The sequence below is a fragment of the Xenopus tropicalis genome, chromosome 4 (assembly GCF_000004195.4).
Source record: "Xenopus tropicalis strain Nigerian chromosome 4, UCB_Xtro_10.0, whole genome shotgun sequence".
Classification (NCBI taxonomy): domain Eukaryota; kingdom Metazoa; phylum Chordata; class Amphibia; order Anura; family Pipidae; genus Xenopus; species Xenopus tropicalis.
Window position 1 is genome coordinate 100001 of NC_030680.2, and position 18132 is coordinate 118132.

Here is an 18132-nt window from a genome sequence, read left to right on the forward strand (position 1 = left end):
GGGGCTACACAGCGGGGTATTTATATAAACTATAGTAGGGTTTCTGTAGCAAACACCCCAGCTGTATCAGTGCAGGAATGGCTGCCCCCGGGGCTACACAGCGGGGTATTTATATAAACTATAGTAGGGTTTCTGTAGCAAACACCCCAGCTGTACCAGTGCAGGAATGGCTGCCCCCGGGGCTACACAGCGGGGTATTTATATAAACTATAGTAGGGTTTCTGTAGCAAACACCCCAGCTGTACCAGTGCAGGAATGGCTGCCCCCGGGGCTACACAGCGGGGTATTTATATAAACTATAGTAGGGTTTCTGTAGCAAACACCCCAGCTGTACCAGTGCAGGAATGGCTGCCCCCGGGGCTACACAGCGGGGTATTTATATAAACTTATAGTAGGGTTTCTGTAGCAACACCCCAGCTGTACCAGTGCAGGAATGGCTGCCCCCGGGGCTACACAGCAGGGGTATTTATATAAACTATAGTAGGGTTTCTGTAGCAAACACCCAGCCTGTATCAGTGCAGGAATGGCTGCCCCCGGGGCTACACAGCGGGGTATTTATATAAACTATAGTAGGGTTTCTGTAGCAAACACCCCAGCTGTACCAGTGCAGGAATGGCTGCCCCCGGGGCTACACAGCGGGGTATTATATAAACTATAGTAGGGTTTCTGTAGCAAACACCCAGCTGTACCAAGTGCAGGAATGGCTGCCCCCGGGGCTACACAGCGGGGTATTTATATAAACTATAGTAGGGTTTCTGTAGCAACACCCCAGCTGTACCAGTGCAGGAATGGCTGCCCCCGGGGCTACACAGCGGGGTATTTATATAAACTATAGTAGGGTTTCTGTAGCAAACACCCCAGCTGTACCAGTGCAGGAATGGCTGCCCCCGGGGCTACACAGCGGGGTATTTATATAAACTATAGTAGGGTTTCTGTAGCAAACACCCCAGCTGTACCAGTGCAGGAATGGCTGCCCCCGGGGCTACACAGCGGGGGTATTTATATAAACTATAGTAGGGTTTCTGTAGCAAACACCCCAGCTGTATCAGTGCAGGAATGGCTGCCCCCGGGGCTACACAGCGGGGTATTTATATAAACTATAGTAGGGTTTCTGTAGCAAACACCCCAGCTGTATCAGTGCAGGAATGGCTGCCCCCGGGCAACACAGCAGGGTATTTATATAAACTATAGTAGGGTTTCTGTAGCAAACACCCCAGCTGTATCAGTGCAGGAATGGCTGCCCCCGGGGCTACACAGCGGGGTATTTATATAAACTATAGTAGGGTTTCTGTAGCAAACACCCCAGCTGTATCAGTGCAGGAATGGCTGCCCCCGGGGCTACACAGCGGGGTATTTATATAAACTATAGTAGGGTTTCTGTAGCAAACACCCCAGCTGTACCAGTGCAGGAATGGCTGCCCCCGGGGCTACACAGCGGGGTATTTATATAAACTATAGTAGGGTTTCTGTAGCAAACCCCAGCTGTACCAGTGCAGGAATGGCTCCCCCGGGGCTTACACAGCGGGGTATTTATATAAACTATAGTAGGGTTTCTGTAGCAAACACCCCAGCTGTACCAGTGCAGGAATGGCTGCCCCCGGGGCTACACAGCGGGGGTATTTATATAAACTATAGTAGGGTTTCTGTAGCAAACACCCCCAGCTGTACCACGTGCAGGAATGGCTCCCCCGGGGCTACACAGCGGGTATTTATATAAACTATAGTAGGGTTTCTGTAGCAAACACCCCAGCCTGTACCAGTGCAGGAATGGCTGCCCCCGGGGCTACACAGCGTGGGGGTATTTATATAAACTATAGTAGGGTTTCTGTAGCAAACACCCCAGCTGTACCAGTGCAGGAATGGCTGCCCCCGGGGCTACACAGCGGGGTATTTATTAAACTATAGTAGGGTTTCTGTAGCAAACACCCAGCTGTACCGTGCAGGAATGGCTTCCCCCGGGCTACACAGCGGGGTATTTATATAAACTATAGTAGGGTTTTCTGTAGCAAACACCCCAGCTGTACCAGTGCAGGAATGGCTCCCCCGGGGCTACACAGCGGGGTATTTAATATAAACTATAGTAGGGTTCTGTAGCAAACACCCCAGCTGTACCAGTGCAGGAATGGCTGCCCCCGGGGCTACACAGCGGGGTATTTATATAAACTATAGTAGGGTTTCTGTAGCAAACACCCCAGCTGTACCAGTGCAGGAATGGCTGCCCCCGGGGCTACACAGCGGGTTTTTATATAAACTATAGTAGGGTTTCTGTAGCAAACACCCCAGCTGTACCGGTGCAGGAATGGCTTCCCCCGGGGCTACACAGCGGGGTATTTATATAAACTATAGTAGGGGTTTCTGTAGCAAACACCCCAGCTGTACCAGTGCAGGAATGGCTCCCCCGGGGCTACACAGCGGGGTATTTATATAAACTATAGTAGGGTTTCTGTAGCAAACACCCCAGCTGTACCAGTGCAGGAATGGCTGCCCCCGGGGCTACACAGCGGGGTATTTATATAAACTATAGTAGGGTTTCTGTAGCAAACACCCCAGCTGTACCAGTGCAGGAATGGCTGCCCCCGGGGCTACACAGCGGGGTATTTATATAAACTATAGTAGGGTTTCTGTAGCAAACACCCCAGCTGTACCGGTGCAGGAATGGCTTCCCCCGGGGCTACACAGCGGGGTATTTATATAAACTATAGTAGGGTTTCTGTAGCAAACACCCCAGCTGTACCAGTGCAGGAATGGCTCCCCCCGGGGCTACACAGCGGGGTATTTATATAAACTATAGTAGGGTTTCTGTAGCAAACACCCCAGCTGTACCGGTGCAGGAATGGCTTCCCCCGGGGCTACACAGCGGGGTATTTATATAAACTATAGTAGGGTTTCTGTAGCAAACACCCCAGCTGTACCAGTGCAGGAATGGCAGCCCCCGGGGCTACACAGCGGGGTATTTATATAAACTATAGTAGGGTTTCTGTAGCAAACACCCCAGCTGTACCAGTGCAGGAATGGCTGCCCCCGGGGCTACACAGCGGGGTATTTATATAAACTATAGTAGTGTTACTGTAGCAAACACCCCAGCTGTACCGGTGCAGGAATGGCTGCCCCCGGGGCTACACAGCGGGGTATTTATATAAACTATAGTAGGGTTTCTGTAGCAAACACCCCAGCTGTACCAGTGCAGGAATGGCTGCCCCCGGGGCTACACAGCGGGGTATTTATATAAACTATAGTAGGGTTTCTGTAGCAAACACCCCAGCTGTACCAGTGCAGGAACGACTGCCCCCGGGGCTACACAGCGGGGTATTTATATAAACTATAGTAGGGTTTCTGTAGCAAACACCCCAGCTGTACCGGTGCAGGAATGGCTGCCCCCGGGGCTACACAGCGGGGTATTTATATAAACTATAGTAGTGTTACTGTAGCAAACACACCAGTTCTACCAGTGCAGGGCAACAGTGCATTATATTTTTATTACTTTAAAGCTCTTTTATTTTTTGGTGTTACTGTTCCTTTAACCCTCTCTAGTCCCTGCCTTAACCCTCTCTAGTCCCTGCCTTAACCCTCTCTAGTCCCTGCCTTAACCCTCTCTAGTCTGAGCCTTAACCCTCTCTAGTCTGAGCCTTAACCCTCTCTAGTCCCTGCCTTAACCCTCTCTAGTCCCTGCCTTAACCCTCTCTAGTCTGAGCCTTAACCCTCTCTAGTCTGAGCCTTAACCCTCTCTAGTCCCTGCCTTAACCCTCTCTAGTCTGAGCCTTAACCTTCTCTAGTCCCTGCCTTAACCCTCTCTAGTCCCTTCCTTAACCCTCTCTAGTCCCTGCCTTAACCCTCTCTAGTCCCTTCCTTAACCCTCTCTAGTCCCTGCCTTAACCCTCTCTAGTCCCTGCCTTAACCCTCTCTAGTCTGAGCCTTAACCCTCTCTAGTCTGAGCCTTAACCTTCTCTAGTCCCTGCCTTAACCCTCTCTAGTCCCTGCCTTAACCCTCTCTAGTCCCTGCCTTAACCCTCTCTAGTCTGAGCCTTAACCTTCTCTAGTCCCTGCCTTAACCCTCTCTAGTCCCTGCCTTAACCCTCTCTAGTCACTGCCTTAACCCTCTCTAGTCTGAGCCTTAACCTTCTCTAGTCCCTGCCTTAACCCTCTCTAGTCCCTTCCTTAACCCTCTCTAGTCCCTGCCTTAACCCTCTCTAGTCCCTTCCTTAACCCTCTCTAGTCCCTTCCTTAACCCTCTCTAGTCCCTGCCTTAACCCTCTCTAGTCTGAGCCTTAACCCTCTCTAGTCTGAGCCTTAACCCTCTCTAGTCCCTGCCTTAACCCTCTCTAGTCTGAGCCTTAACCTTCTCTAGTCCCTGCCTTAACCCTCTCTAGTCCCTGCCTTAACCCTCTCTAGTCCCTGCCTTAACCCTCTCTAGTCCCTGCCTTAACCCTCTCTAGTCCCTTCCTTAACCCTCTCTAGTCCCTGCCTTAACCCTCTCTAGTCTGAGCCTTAACCCTCTCTAGTCTGAGCCTTAACCCTCTCTAGTCCCTGCCTTAACCCTCTCTAGTCTGAGCCTTAACCTTCTCAAGTCCCTGCCTTAACCCTCTCTAGTCCCTGCCTTAACCCTCTCTAGTCCCTGCCTTAACCCTCTCTAGTCCCTGCCTTAACCCTCTCTAGTCTGAGCCTTAACCTTCTCAAGTCCCTGCCTTAACCCTCTCTAGTCCCTGCCTTAACCCTCTCTAGTCCCTTCCTTAACCCTCTCTAGTCCCTGCCTTAACCCTCTCTAGTCCCTTCCTTAACCCTCTCTAGTCCCTTCCTTAACCCTCTCTAGTCTGAGCCTTAACCCTCTCTAGTCCCTGCCTTAACCCTCTCTAGTCTGAGCCTTAACCCTCTCTAGTCCCTGCCTTAACCCTCTCTAGTCCCTTCCTTAACCCTCTCTAGTCCCTGCCTTAACCCTCTCTAGTCTGAGCCTTAACCCTCTCTAGTCCCTGCCTTAACCCTCTCTAGTCCCTTCCTTAACCCTCTCTAGTCCCTGCCTTAACCCTCTCTAGTCTGAGCCTTAACCTTCTCAAGTCCCTGCCTTAACCCTCTCTAGTCTGAGCCTTAACCCTCTCTAGTCCCGGCACATTCTATGGGCTCTGCTGCTCTTTTCCTTGAATGGAGAAATCCTCACAGAACTGGAGAAAGTAGAAGTAGAACCGCAAACACAATAATCTGCTATAAATGATTTCAGCTTCATAATAGGAAATGGCTCAACGTGTTTTATGCTGCTGGGTCTGTATGGCACATAGGGATTCCCCTGTACTAAGCACAATTCAGCAGGAACAGCCCCCTAAGTTTGCCCATAGCCTGTACAGAGAGATACCATAAAACTATGGCACATAGGGATTCCCCTGTACTAAGCACAATTCAGCAGGAACAGTCCCCTAAGTTTGCCTATAGCCTGTACAGAGAGATACCATAAAACTATGGCACATAGGGATTCCCCTGTACTAAGCACAATTCAGCAGGAACAGCCCCCTAAGTTTGCCCATAGCCTGTACAGAGAGATACCATAAAACTATGGCACATAGGGATTCCCCTGTACTAAGCACAATTCAGCAGGAACAGCCCCCTAAGTTTGCCCATAGCCTGTACAGAGAGATACCATAAAACTATGGCACATAGGGATTCCCCTGTACTAAGCACAATTCAGCAGGAACAGCCCCCTAAGTTTGCTCATAGCCTGTACAGAGAGATACCATAACACTATGGCACATAGGGATTCCCCTGTACTAAGCACAATTCAGCAGGAACAGCCCCCTAAGTTTGCCTATAGCCTGTACAGAGAGATACCATAACACTATGGCACATAGGGATTCCCCTGTACTAAGCACAATTCAGCAGGAACAGCCCCCTAAGTTTGCCTATAGCCTGTACAGAGAGATACCATAACACTATGGCACATAGGGATTCCCCTGTACTAAGCACAATTCAGCAGGAACAGCCCCCTAAGTTTGCTCATAGCCTGTACAGAGAGATACCATAAAACTATGGCACATAGGGATTCCCCTGTACTAAGCACAATTCAGCAGGAACAGCCCCCTAAGTTTGCTCATAGCCTGTACAGAGAGATACCATAACACTATGGCACATAGGGATTCCCCTGTACTAAGCACAATTCAGCAGGAACAGCCCCCTAAGTTTGCCTATAGCCTGTACAGAGAGATACCATAACACTACGGCACATAGGGATTCCCCTGTACTAAGCACAATTCAGCAGGAACAGCCCCCTAAGTTTGCCTATAGCCTGTACAGAGAGATACCATAACACTATGGCACATAGGGATTCCCCTGTACTAAGCGCAATTCAGCAGGAACAGCCCCCTAAGTTTGCCTATAGCCTGTACAGAGAGATACCATAAAACTATGGCACATAGGGATTCCCCTGTACTAAGCACAATTCAGCAGGAACAGCCCCCTAAGTTTGCCCATAGCCTGTACAGAGAGATACCATAAAACTATGGCACATAGGGATTCCCCTGTACTAAGCACAATTCAGCAGGAACAGCCCCCTAAGTTTGCCCATAGCCTGTACAGAGAGATACCATAACACTATGGCACATAGGGACCCCCCGGTACAGAATATAATGGGGGACAGACTAACACTGACTCGATTACATCTACAAATAACTTCAAAACCATTTAAAATAAGGGCTTATTGGAAAGATTTTAGAATTATATTATGTTTTATCACGCAGAATGTATTTATTTTTATTATTATTTGGGTTAATTTGCCCTTTAATTCTTTGTTGGTACCAGACTTGGAGCGGGTCAGGTTCTGATCCAGTGAATTTATCCCACAGGGATTTTCATGATAATGTTCTCGGTTATCTCGGTGGATTTCTTCCGACTGAGTGCGGCCTCGGCCGGGTACCTAATGTCCTACTTTGGGATCCTGCAGCTGGTAATGCAGTCTCTTTATATTACTGTCTAATGCAGTCTCTTTATATAACTGTCTAATGCAGTCTCTTTATATAACTGTCTAATGCAGTCTCTTTATATCACTGTCTAATGCAGTCTCTTTATATAACTGTCTAATGCAGTCTCTTTATATAACTGTCTAATGCAGTCTCTTTATATCACTGTCTAATGCAGTCTCTTTATATAACTGTCTAATGCAGTCTCTTTATATCACTGTCTAATGCAGTCTCTTTATATCACTGTCTAATGCAGTCTCTTTATATAACTGTCTAATGCAGTCTCTTTATATCACTGTCTAATGCAGTCTCTTTATATCACTGTCTAATGCAGTCTCTTTATATCACTGTCTAATGCAGTCTCTTTATATCACTGTCTAATGCAGTCTCTTTATATCACTGTCTAATGCAGTCTCTTTATATCACTGTCTAATGCAGTCTCTTTATATTACTGTCTAATGCAGTCTCTTTATATCACTGTCTAATGCAGTCTCTTTATATTACTGTCTAATGCAGTCTCTTTATATTACTGTCTAATGCAGTCTCTTTATATTACTGTCTAATGCAGTCTCTTTATATCTCTGTCTCATGCAGTCTCTTTATATCACTGTCTAATGCAGTCTCTTTATATCACTGTCTAATGCAGTCTCTTTATATCACTGTCTAATGCAGTCTCTTTATATTACTGTCTAATGCAGTCTCTTTATATTACTGTCTAATGCAGTCTCTTTATATTACTGTCTAATGCAGTCTCTTTATATTACTGTCTAATGCAGTCTCTTTATATTACTGTCTAATGCAGTCTCTTTATATTACTGTCTAAAGCAGTCTCTTTATATTACTGTCTAATGCAGTCTCTTTATATTACTGTCTAATGCAGTCTCTTTATATTACTGTCTAATGCAGTCTCTTTATATTACTGTCTAATGCAGTCTCTTTATATTACTGTCTAATGCAGTCTCTTTATATTACTGTCTAATGCAGTCTCTTTATATTACATTGCCTTTGGGGGATACTTACAGCCTAATGTATCATTTCAAAATCAAGTTTCTCTTCCTGTAGGAGTCCGTCTGTCTCTCTTCATGCACGAGTCTGTCTGTCTCTCTCTGGGTTAGTCAGGAGTCTGTCTGTCTCTCTCTGGGTTAGTGAGGAGTCTGTCTGTCTCTCTCTGGGTTAGTCAGGAGTCTGTCTGTCTCTCTCTGGGTTAGTCAGGAGACTGTCTGTCTCTCTCTGGGTTAGTCAGGAGACTGTCTGTCTCTCTCTGGGTTAGTCAGGAGACTGTCTGTCTCTCTCTGGGTTAGTCAGGAGTCTGTCTCTCTCTCTGGGTTAGTCAGGAGACTGTCTGTCTCTCTCTGGGTTAGTCAGGAGTCTGTCTGTCTCTCTCTCTGGGTTAGTCAGGAGACTGTCTCTCTCTGGGATAGTCAGGAGTCTGTCTGTCTCTCTCTGGGTTAGTCAGGAGACTGTCTGTCTCTCTCTCTGGGTTAGTCAGGAGACTGTCTCTCTCTGGGTTAGTCAGGAGTCTGTCTGTCTCTCTCTCTGGGTTAGTCAGGAGACTGTCTGTCTCTCTCTGGGTTAGTCAGGAGACTGTCTCTCTCTGGGTTAGTCAGGAGTCTGTCTGTCTCTCTCTCTGGGTTAGTCAGGAGACTGTCTGTCTCTCTCTGGGTTAGTCAGGAGACTGTCTGTCTCTCTCTCTGGGTTAGTCAGGAGACTGTCTCTCTCTGGGTTAGTCAGGAGACTGTCTGTCTCTCTCTCTGGGTTAGTCAGGAGACTGTCTCTCTCTGGGTTAGTCAGGAGTCTGTCTGTCTCTCTCTCTGGGTTAGTCAGGAGACTGTCTGTCTCTCTCTGGGTTAGTCAGGAGACTGTCTGTCTCTCTCTGGGTTAGTCAGGAGTCTGTCTGTCTCTCTCTCTGGGTTAGTCAGGAGACTGTCTGTCTCTCTCTCTGGGTTAGTCAGGAGACTGTCTCTCTCTGGGTTAGTCAGGAGACTGTCTGTCTCTCTCTGGGTTAGTCAGGAGTCTGTCTGTCTCTGGGTTAGTCAGGAGTCTGTCTGTCTCTCTCTGGGTTAGTCAGGAGACTGTCTCTCTCTGGGTTAGTCAGGAGTCTGTCTGTCTCTCTCTGGGTTAGTCAGGAGACTGTCTCTCTCTGGGTTAGTCAGGAGTCTGTCTGTCTCTCTCTGGGTTAGTCAGGAGTCTGTCTGTCTCTCTCTCTGGGTTAGTCAGGAGACTGTCTCTCTCTCTGGGTTAGTCAGGAGACTGTCTCTCTCTCTGGGTTAGTCAGGAGACTGTCTCTCTCTGGGTTAGTCAGGAGTCTGTCTGTCTCTCTCTGGGTTAGTCAGGAGACTGTCTCTCTCTGGGTTAGTCAGGAGTCTGTCTGTCTCTCTCTCTGGGTTAGTCAGGAGACTGTCTCTCTCTGGGTTAGTCAGTAGTCTGTCTGTCTCTCTCTGGGTTAGTCAGGAGTCTGTCTCTCTCTGGGTTAGTCAGGAGTCTGTCTGTCTCTCTCTGGGTTAGTCAGGAGACTGTCTCTCTCTGGGTTAGTCAGGAGTCTGTCTGTCTCTCTCTGGGTTAGTCAGGAGACTGTCTCTCTCTGGGTTAGTCAGGAGTCTGTCTGTCTCTCTCTCTGGGTTAGTCAGGAGACTGTCTCTCTCTGGGTTAGTCAGGAGTCTGTCTGTCTGTCTCTCTCTGGGTTAGTCAGGAGACTGTCTCTCTCTGGGTTAGTCAGGAGTCTGTCTGTCTGTCTCTCTCTGGGTTAGTCAGGAGACTGTCTCTCTCTGGGTTAGTCAGGAGTCTGTCTGTCTCTCTCTGGGTTAGTCAGGAGTCTGTCTGTCTCTCTCTGGGTTAGTCAGGAGTCTGTCTGTCTCTCTCTCTGGGTTAGTCAGGAGACTGTCTGTCTCTCTCTGGGTTAGTTAGGAGACTGTCTCTCTCTGGGTTAGTCAGGAGACTGTCTCTCTCTGGGTTAGTCAGGAGACTGTCTCTCTCTGGGTTAGTCGGGAGTCTGTCTGTCTCTCTCTGGGTTAGTTAGGAGACTGTCTCTCTCTGGGTTAGTCAGGAGACTGTCTCTCTCTGGGTTAGTCAGGAGTCTGTCTGTCTCTCTCTGGGTTAGTCAGGAGTCTGTCTGTCTCTCTCTGGGTTAGTCAGGAGTCTGTCTGTCTCTCTCTGGGTTAGTCAGGAGACTGTCTCTCTCTCTCTGGGTTAGTCAGGAGACTGTCTCTCTCTGGGTTAGTCAGGAGACTGTCTCTCTCTGGGTTAGTCAGGAGTCTGTCTGTCTCTCTCTGGGTTAGTCAGGAGTCTGTCTCTCTCTGGGATAGTGAGGAGACTGTCTCTCTCTGGGTTAGTCAGGAGTCTGTCTCTCTCTGGGATAGTGAGGAGACTGTCTCTCTCTGGGTTAGTCAGGAGTCTGTCTGTCTCTGGGTTAGTCAGGAGTCTGTCTGTCTCTGGGTTAGTCAGGAGTCTGTCTGTCTCTCTCTCTGGGTTAGTCAGGAGACTGTCTCTCTCTGGGTTAGTCAGGAGTCTGTCTGTCTCTCTCTGGGATAGTCAGGAGACTGTCTCTCACTGGGTTAGTCAGGAGTCTGTCTCTCTCTGGGATAGTCAGGAGACTGTCTCTCACTGGGTTAGTCAGGAGACTGTCTCTCTCTGGGTTAGTCAGGAGTCTGTCTGTCTCTGGGTTAGTCAGGAGTCTGTCTCTCTCTGGGATAGTGAGGAGACTGTCTCTCTCTGGGTTAGTCAGGAGTCTGTCTCTCACTGGGTTAGTCAGGAGACTGTCTCTCTCTGGGTTAGTCAGGAGTCTGTCTGTCTCTGGGTTAGTCAGGAGTCTGTCTCTCTCTGGGATAGTGAGGAGACTGTCTCTCTCTGGGTTAGTCAGGAGTCTGTCTCTCTCTGGGATAGTCAGGAGACTGTCTCTCTCTGGGTTAGTCAGGAGTCTGTCTCTCTCTGGGATAGTCAGGAGACTGTCTGTCTCTGGGTTAGTCAGGAGACTGTCTCTCTCTGGGTTAGTCAGGAGTCTGTCTGTCTCTCTCTGGGATAGTCAGGAGACTGTCTCTCTCTGGGTTAGTCAGGAGTCTGTCTGTCTCTGAGTTAGTCAGGAGACTGTCTCTCTCTCTCTGGGATAGTCAGGAGACTGTCTCTCTCTCTCTGGGATAGTCAGGAGTCTGTCTCTCTCTGGGATAGTCAGGAGACTGTCTCTCTCTGGGTTAGTCAGGAGTCTGTCTCTCTCTGGGATAGTCAGGAGACTGTCTGTCTCTGGGTTAGTCAGGAGACTGTCTCTCTCTGGGTTAGTCAGGAGTCTGTCTGTCTCTCTCTGGGATAGTCAGGAGACTGTCTCTCTCTGGGTTAGTCAGGAGTCTGTCTGTCTCTGAGTTAGTCAGGAGACTGTCTCTCTCTCTCTGGGATAGTCAGGAGACTGTCTCTCTCTGGGTTAGTCAGGAGACTGTCTCTCTCTCTCTGGGATAGTCAGGAGACTGTCTCTCTCTGGGTTAGTCAGGAGTCTGTCTGTCTCTGAGTTAGTCAGGAGACTGTCTCTCTCTCTCTGGGATAGTCAGGAGACTGTCTCTCTCTGGGTTAGTCAGGAGACTGTCTCTCTCTCTCTGGGATAGTCAGGAGACTGTCTCTCTCTGGGTTAGTCAGGAGACTGTCTCTCTCTGGGTTAGTCAGGAGACTGTCTCTCTCTGGGTTAGTCAGGAGACTGTCTCTCTCTCTCTGGGTTAGTCAGGAGACTGTCTGTCTCTGGGATAGTCAGGAGACTGTCTCTCTCTCTGGGTTAGTCAGGAGACTGTCTCTCTCTGGGTTAGTCAGGAGTCTGTCTCTCTCTGGGTTAGTCAGGAGTCTGTCTGTCTCTCTCTGGGTTAGTCAGGAGTCTGTCTGTCTCTCTCTGGGTTAGTCAGGAGTCTGTCTCTCTCTGGGTTAGTCAGGAGTCTGTCTCTCTCTGGGTTAGTCAGGAGACTGTCTCTCTCTCTCTGGGATAGTCAGGAGACTGTCTCTCTCTGGGATAGTCAGGAGACTGTCTCTCTCTGGGTTAGTCAGGAGACTGTCTGTCTCTGGGTTAGTCAGGAGACTGTCTCTCTCTCTCTGGGATAGTCAGGAGTCTGTCTCTCTCTGGGATAGTCAGGAGACTGTCTCTCTCTGGGTTAGTCAGGAGTCTGTCTCTCTCTGGGATAGTCAGGAGACTGTCTGTCTCTGGGTTAGTCAGGAGACTGTCTCTCTCTGGGTTAGTCAGGAGTCTGTCTGTCTCTCTCTGGGATAGTCAGGAGACTGTCTCTCTCTGGGTTAGTCAGGAGTCTGTCTGTCTCTGAGTTAGTCAGGAGACTGTCTCTCTCTCTCTGGGATAGTCAGGAGACTGTCTCTCTCTGGGTTAGTCAGGAGACTGTCTCTCTCTCTCTGGGATAGTCAGGAGACTGTCTCTCTCTGGGTTAGTCAGGAGTCTGTCTGTCTCTGAGTTAGTCAGGAGACTGTCTCTCTCTCTCTGGGATAGTCAGGAGACTGTCTCTCTCTGGGTTAGTCAGGAGACTGTCTCTCTCTCTCTGGGATAGTCAGGAGACTGTCTCTCTCTGGGTTAGTCAGGAGACTGTCTCTCTCTGGGTTAGTCAGGAGACTGTCTCTCTCTGGGTTAGTCAGGAGACTGTCTCTCTCTCTCTGGGTTAGTCAGGAGACTGTCTGTCTCTGGGATAGTCAGGAGACTGTCTCTCTCTCTGGGTTAGTCAGGAGACTGTCTCTCTCTGGGTTAGTCAGGAGTCTGTCTCTCTCTGGGTTAGTCAGGAGTCTGTCTGTCTCTCTCTGGGTTAGTCAGGAGTCTGTCTGTCTCTCTCTGGGTTAGTCAGGAGTCTGTCTCTCTCTGGGTTAGTCAGGAGTCTGTCTCTCTCTGGGTTAGTCAGGAGACTGTCTCTCTCTCTCTGGGATAGTCAGGAGACTGTCTCTCTCTGGGATAGTCAGGAGACTGTCTCTCTCTGGGTTAGTCAGGAGACTGTCTGTCTCTGGGTTAGTCAGGAGACTGTCTCTCTCTCTCTGGGTTAGTCAGGAGTCTGTCTCTCTCTGGGATAGTCAGGAGACTGTCTCTCTCTGGGTTAGTCAGGAGACTGTCTCTCTCTGGGTTAGTCAGGAGACTGCTTAGGAGAAACATTAGACATCAGAATCCCCAGAGACCTTTCATCTTTAATAACGAGAAGAAACAAAACATTAGACCTTCCCTTTCTTTCCCGACAGTTCCCTCGGCAGCATCACGGTCTGACCAGCAGGTGGCGCTGTTGTAACAAAATTCATTCTTATTGACAGTAATTTATCCCTTAATACAGGGACCCCCACCCTTTGCAGAGGATGCTCAAACTATAGAAACATGGGGCCAATTCATGGTCCCTCAGACTGTTGGGGGGCACTATCCCCCCCCGTGTCCTAAAACTACAGCCCGCTCCCTGCCGTAGTGTGAGGATCCCTGGACTAGATCCTGACTCGTTTCCATGGAATTGAACCTGATGTGTCAAAACGCATGGAACTGTGTCGGGGCAACTTCCATTTCCCAATTGCCCTGGGACTACTGGCAACCAACTCTGCTTCTGGGCACAGGATACAATGAGCAACTAAAGTCGCAAGTACCGGCCAACAGAAGCTCATTATCCTGTACTAAAGGTGCCAGCACCCTAACTGGAGCACTAGGGCCCTATAGCACCCAGTATAACACCCAGTATAACACCCAGTATAGCACCCAGTATAGCACCCAGTATAGCACCCAGTATAGCACCCAGTGTAGCACCCAGTATAGCACCCAGTATAACACCCAGTGTAGCACCCAGTGTAGCACCCAGTATAGCACCCAGTATAGCACCCAGTATAGCACCCAGTATAGCACCCAGAGCTGCAGAACCAGACACCAAGACACAGAGAGATGGCGCCACCATATACTATAACTCTGGTTGGTACATAGTGGGTTCAGGGATCGTGGGACGATGCTGCCGGCTGTTCCCATTGGCTCAGACTGGGGATTGGCTACTGAAGTGTCCGGATCTGGTGCTGCCAATGGTCCCTCTGAGACTGAAGCGCTGAATATTTATACAAACTGTCATCCAACCCGACTGCCGGCTGATGTGGCGCAAAGTCCTCCCTCCGCCCACAGAACCCCGATACGGTCAGATGACTCGAACATTCATTATTCTATTGGTTTATTATGTCGCCAACTTGTTTTCCAGGTTGTTCAGGGCTTCGTGATTGGATTCCTGACCAGTCGATATTCAGAACAAACTCTGCTGTTACTGAGCATGCTCATCTCCGTAGGGGTCGGACTCGGGATGGTGAGTCTCCATGAGAAATGAATGTTAAAGGGAAACTAAACCCAACCGTAAAGCTGCCCCACGGCGCCCCCTAGTGCTCTTCATTATAAGTGCAGGAGAAGTGACCAATGAGAATTCTACTTCATTATAGATGCAAGAGAAGTGACCAATGAGAATGCTGATTCCCTGTGTCAGGCCCCTTGCTGGTACCTTACATATAGAGATAATGATGGCATTTTCCCGTCATTATATGGCACAGGAATCAGACATGGGGATAAAGGGACAGACTTTAGCAGGGGCAATTCTCAGTACTTTCTACGGCAGGGGATTTTGTGGAATGTAGTAGCCGTGACAAGTAGCTGCTACTAGTAGCTCCATGTGTCTTCACCCATAAGGTATAGTGGTCCAGATTACAGAAAGAAGCCTTATCCCAAAAATCCCAGCATTCTCAATAACATATCCCATACCTGTACTTACAGCCTGAAAAGAACTGAAAGAACCTTTCCACCTGCGGATGTCATTGGATGTTAGAGGCAGACTTATGAAAATTCGAATTTTTGAAATAGTTTTTGGGTCAAAATTTGAGTTTTTTGGGTTTTTCTCCCACTCAGGTCCCTTCAGTTTCTATAATCCAATAATGGGTCGCTGGCCAAAGTAGATACATTGTTATACATATATATATATGAACCCCCAAACCTGCCGAATCCCGAACCCAATCAGAATCCTTATTAGTTTCTCAGGGATGAAACTGTCAGACATTTGTACAAAGTGGTAAAGAAACCCGTTATCTAAGGGGCGCTGGTTCTGCACCCCAGAGTCCAGGCATTTTACAGACAGGTTTATAATGACATATTTATGTATTTATATTTATTTTTTATTTGTTTTTTCCCTTTGCCCTTAATTGGAGGATTTCACGGTATATTTTATATTGTACCTTGTGCATTAGTGGGGTGCAAAGGGCGGGTTCCTCAGAGCAGGAGCCAATCACGGCTTCGGTACTTTGTGACATTTTGGGGGACAGCCTCTTGCCATATTTTATCAGTGGACATTTCCCATTAATGAGCCAATTTTATCATAAAAACCCCCAGGATTGTAAGATAAAGGAGATCTGGGGTTCTGTTGGGTCAGTCCTTGGAGACAGCAGGGTCCGAATGATCCGAATATGCACCATGGCTGGAAATGGTTCTGGATAACAAACCAGGACCTGGAACTTATTAATGAAAGGGAAACCATTGCATAACTGGGCTCCGAGTTGGTACCAGTATGTCCCAGTGGCCCGTCTGTAAGGTCATTGCCTATTTGTTAGATACCCCTGAGACCCATACAGTGTAAAATGCTCATTTTCCCCAGTGGGAAGGTCGGTCCGACAATGACAACTCACCAAGAGCTGAAGCCAGTTTGGCAGAACCTTCTAGTAGTAAGTTTACTGGTTGTGCCCAGTGTCGGGTCTGTGTGTTTGATGCAGGGCACGCAGGGATTGGGGTCCCACCCATAGGGTTGGGGAGGGACAGTCTCACCATTATGCTGCGTTTAATGAATATAAACACTATAACAAGTGTGTAAAACAGCAATCCGGAAGGCAAAGATAGAAAATGAGGAGCGCATCGCGGCCGAGGCCAAGACTAACCCCAAAAAGTTTTTTAAGTATATTAATAGTAAAAATATGCAGGTTGAGGGTGTGGCCCCATTGAGTTATAATAACAATATGGTTACAGCGGGTACAGAAAAGGCAGATGTGCTTAACCAGTTCTTTTCTTCTGTGTATACAGTAGGGGGAGCCAGTGGGACAAGTCCCACCCAATAGCTGCACTGTTGCCTCAGCTCCAACTACACAGTGGTTGGCACAGGATATGGTGCTTAAAGGGTTATGCCATCGGCATAGAGGCGGGGCAGGCAATATATGATTGACAGCTCAGATTTTTCAATTACAATTACTTTCATTTTCCATTCAGCACTTCCTAGTTATCCCCTAGATGGCAAATGTACAAGATATTGGGGTAAAACAAAGCTTCCTTTATAACAGGGCGCACACAATGGCGGCTGCCTGCTGGCTGGGATTGTGTTATATCAATTGAAATAGTTTAAATGGAATAGTTTATACAGTGTAAGTAAAGTTTGCTTGGCTCTACGAGCCTCATACAGAGGGGTGTGGGATTATTCCTTAGGGTGACAGGTCCCCTTCAGATTGGGGCTTAGCTAAGCACCCTGTTTCCTTGCATGTTGTACAGCGAGACAGACAGGGTGCAATGAGGGTCAGTAGGGGGGGACACAGACGGGGGGACACAGACTGGGGGGGGACACAGACAGGGGGGGACAAAGGCAGGGTGGGGACAGAGGCAGGGGGGACACAGGCAGGGGGGGACACAGACAGGGGGGGGACACAGACAGGGCGGGACACAGGCAGGGGGGGACACAGGCAGGGGGGGGACACAGGCAGGGGGGACACAGGCAGGGGGGACACAGGCAGGGGGGACACAGACAGGGGGGGACAACAGGCAGGGGGGGACACAGACAGGGGGGGACACAGACAGGGGGGGACACAGACAGGGGTGGACACGGGCAGGGGGGACACAGACAGGGGGGGACACAGGCAGGGGGGGACACAGACAGGGGGGGACACAGACAGGGGGGGACACAGGCAGGGGGGGACACAGACAGGGGGGGGGACACAGACAGGGGGGGGACACAGGCAGGGGGGGACACAGACAGGGGGGGGACACAGGCAGGGGGGGACACAGGCAGGGGGGACACAGGCAGGGGGGACACAGACAGGGGGGGACACAGGCAGGGGGGACACAGACAGGGGGGGACACAGACAGGGCGGGGACAGAGGCAGGGGGGACACAGACAGGGGGGGACACAGGCAGGGGGGGACACAGGCAGGGGGGGGACACAGGCAGGGGGGACACAGGCAGGGGGAACACAGGCAGGGGGGACACAGACAGGGGGGGACACAGGCAGGGGGGGACACAGACAGGGGGGGACACAGACAGGGGGGGACACAGACAGGGGGGGACACGGGCAGGGGGGACACAGACAGGGGGGACACAGGCAGGGGTGGACACAGGCAGGGGGGGACACAGGCAGGGGGGACACAGGCAGGGGGGACACAGACAGGGGGGGACACAGGCAGGGGGGGACATAGACAGGGGGGGACACAGACAGGGGGGGACACAGACAGGGGTGGACACGGGCAGGGGGGACACAGACAGGGGGGGACACAGGCAGGGGGGGACACAGACAGGGGGGGGACACAGGCAGGGGGGGACACAGGCAGGGGGGACACAGGCAGGGGGGACACAGACAGGGGGGGACACAGGCAGGGGGGGACACAGACAGGGGGGGACACAGACAGGGGGGGGACACAGACAGGGGTGGACACGGGCAGGGGGACACAGACAGGGGGGGACACAGGCAGGGGGGGAAACAGACAGGGGGGGACACAGGCAGGGGGGGACACAGACAGGGGGGGGACACAGGCAGGGGGGGACACAGGCAGGGGGGACACAGACAGGGGGGGACACAGGCAGGGGGGGAAACAGACAGGGGGGTACACAGGCAGGGGGGGACATAGACAGGGGGGGACACAGGCAGGGGTTTGGGAAGGAAAGAGCCGCCATTATAAGTGATTTGTCTGACAAATGCTAGAAATCCCCTTATAACCTGGGGCTTTAGAAGAATTTCCTCCGTATTATTGTTATGGAGTCAGATATAGAATCTCAGGGATATTCCTTTGTCTCCAAACCCTGTAACTATAATAATAATAAACCTGTGTGAGTGTAACAAGGGATTAGTGCAACGGGGGATTAGTGCAAGGGGGGATTAGTGCAACGAGGGATTAGTGCAAGGGGGGATTAGTGCAAGGGGGGATTAGTGCAACGCGGGATTAGTGCAACGGGGGATTAGTGCAACGGGGGATTAGTGCAACGGGGGATTAGTGCAACGAGGGT

At 50.0% G+C, this 18132-nt stretch overlaps 1 protein-coding gene across 1 annotated transcript in view; it reads left to right on the plus strand.

The window, feature by feature from the left end:
• slc22a18 (solute carrier family 22 member 18) overlaps positions 1-18132 on the plus strand; it is a 45208-nt gene that overhangs the window by 22630 nt on the left and 4446 nt on the right. Inside the window, exons 7-8 of the mRNA XM_031900302.1 lie at positions 6822-6922; positions 14102-14203. Of these exons, the coding sequence (XP_031756162.1) occupies positions 6822-6922; positions 14102-14203 (203 nt within the window). The remainder of the gene's footprint in view (positions 1-6821; positions 6923-14101; positions 14204-18132) is intronic.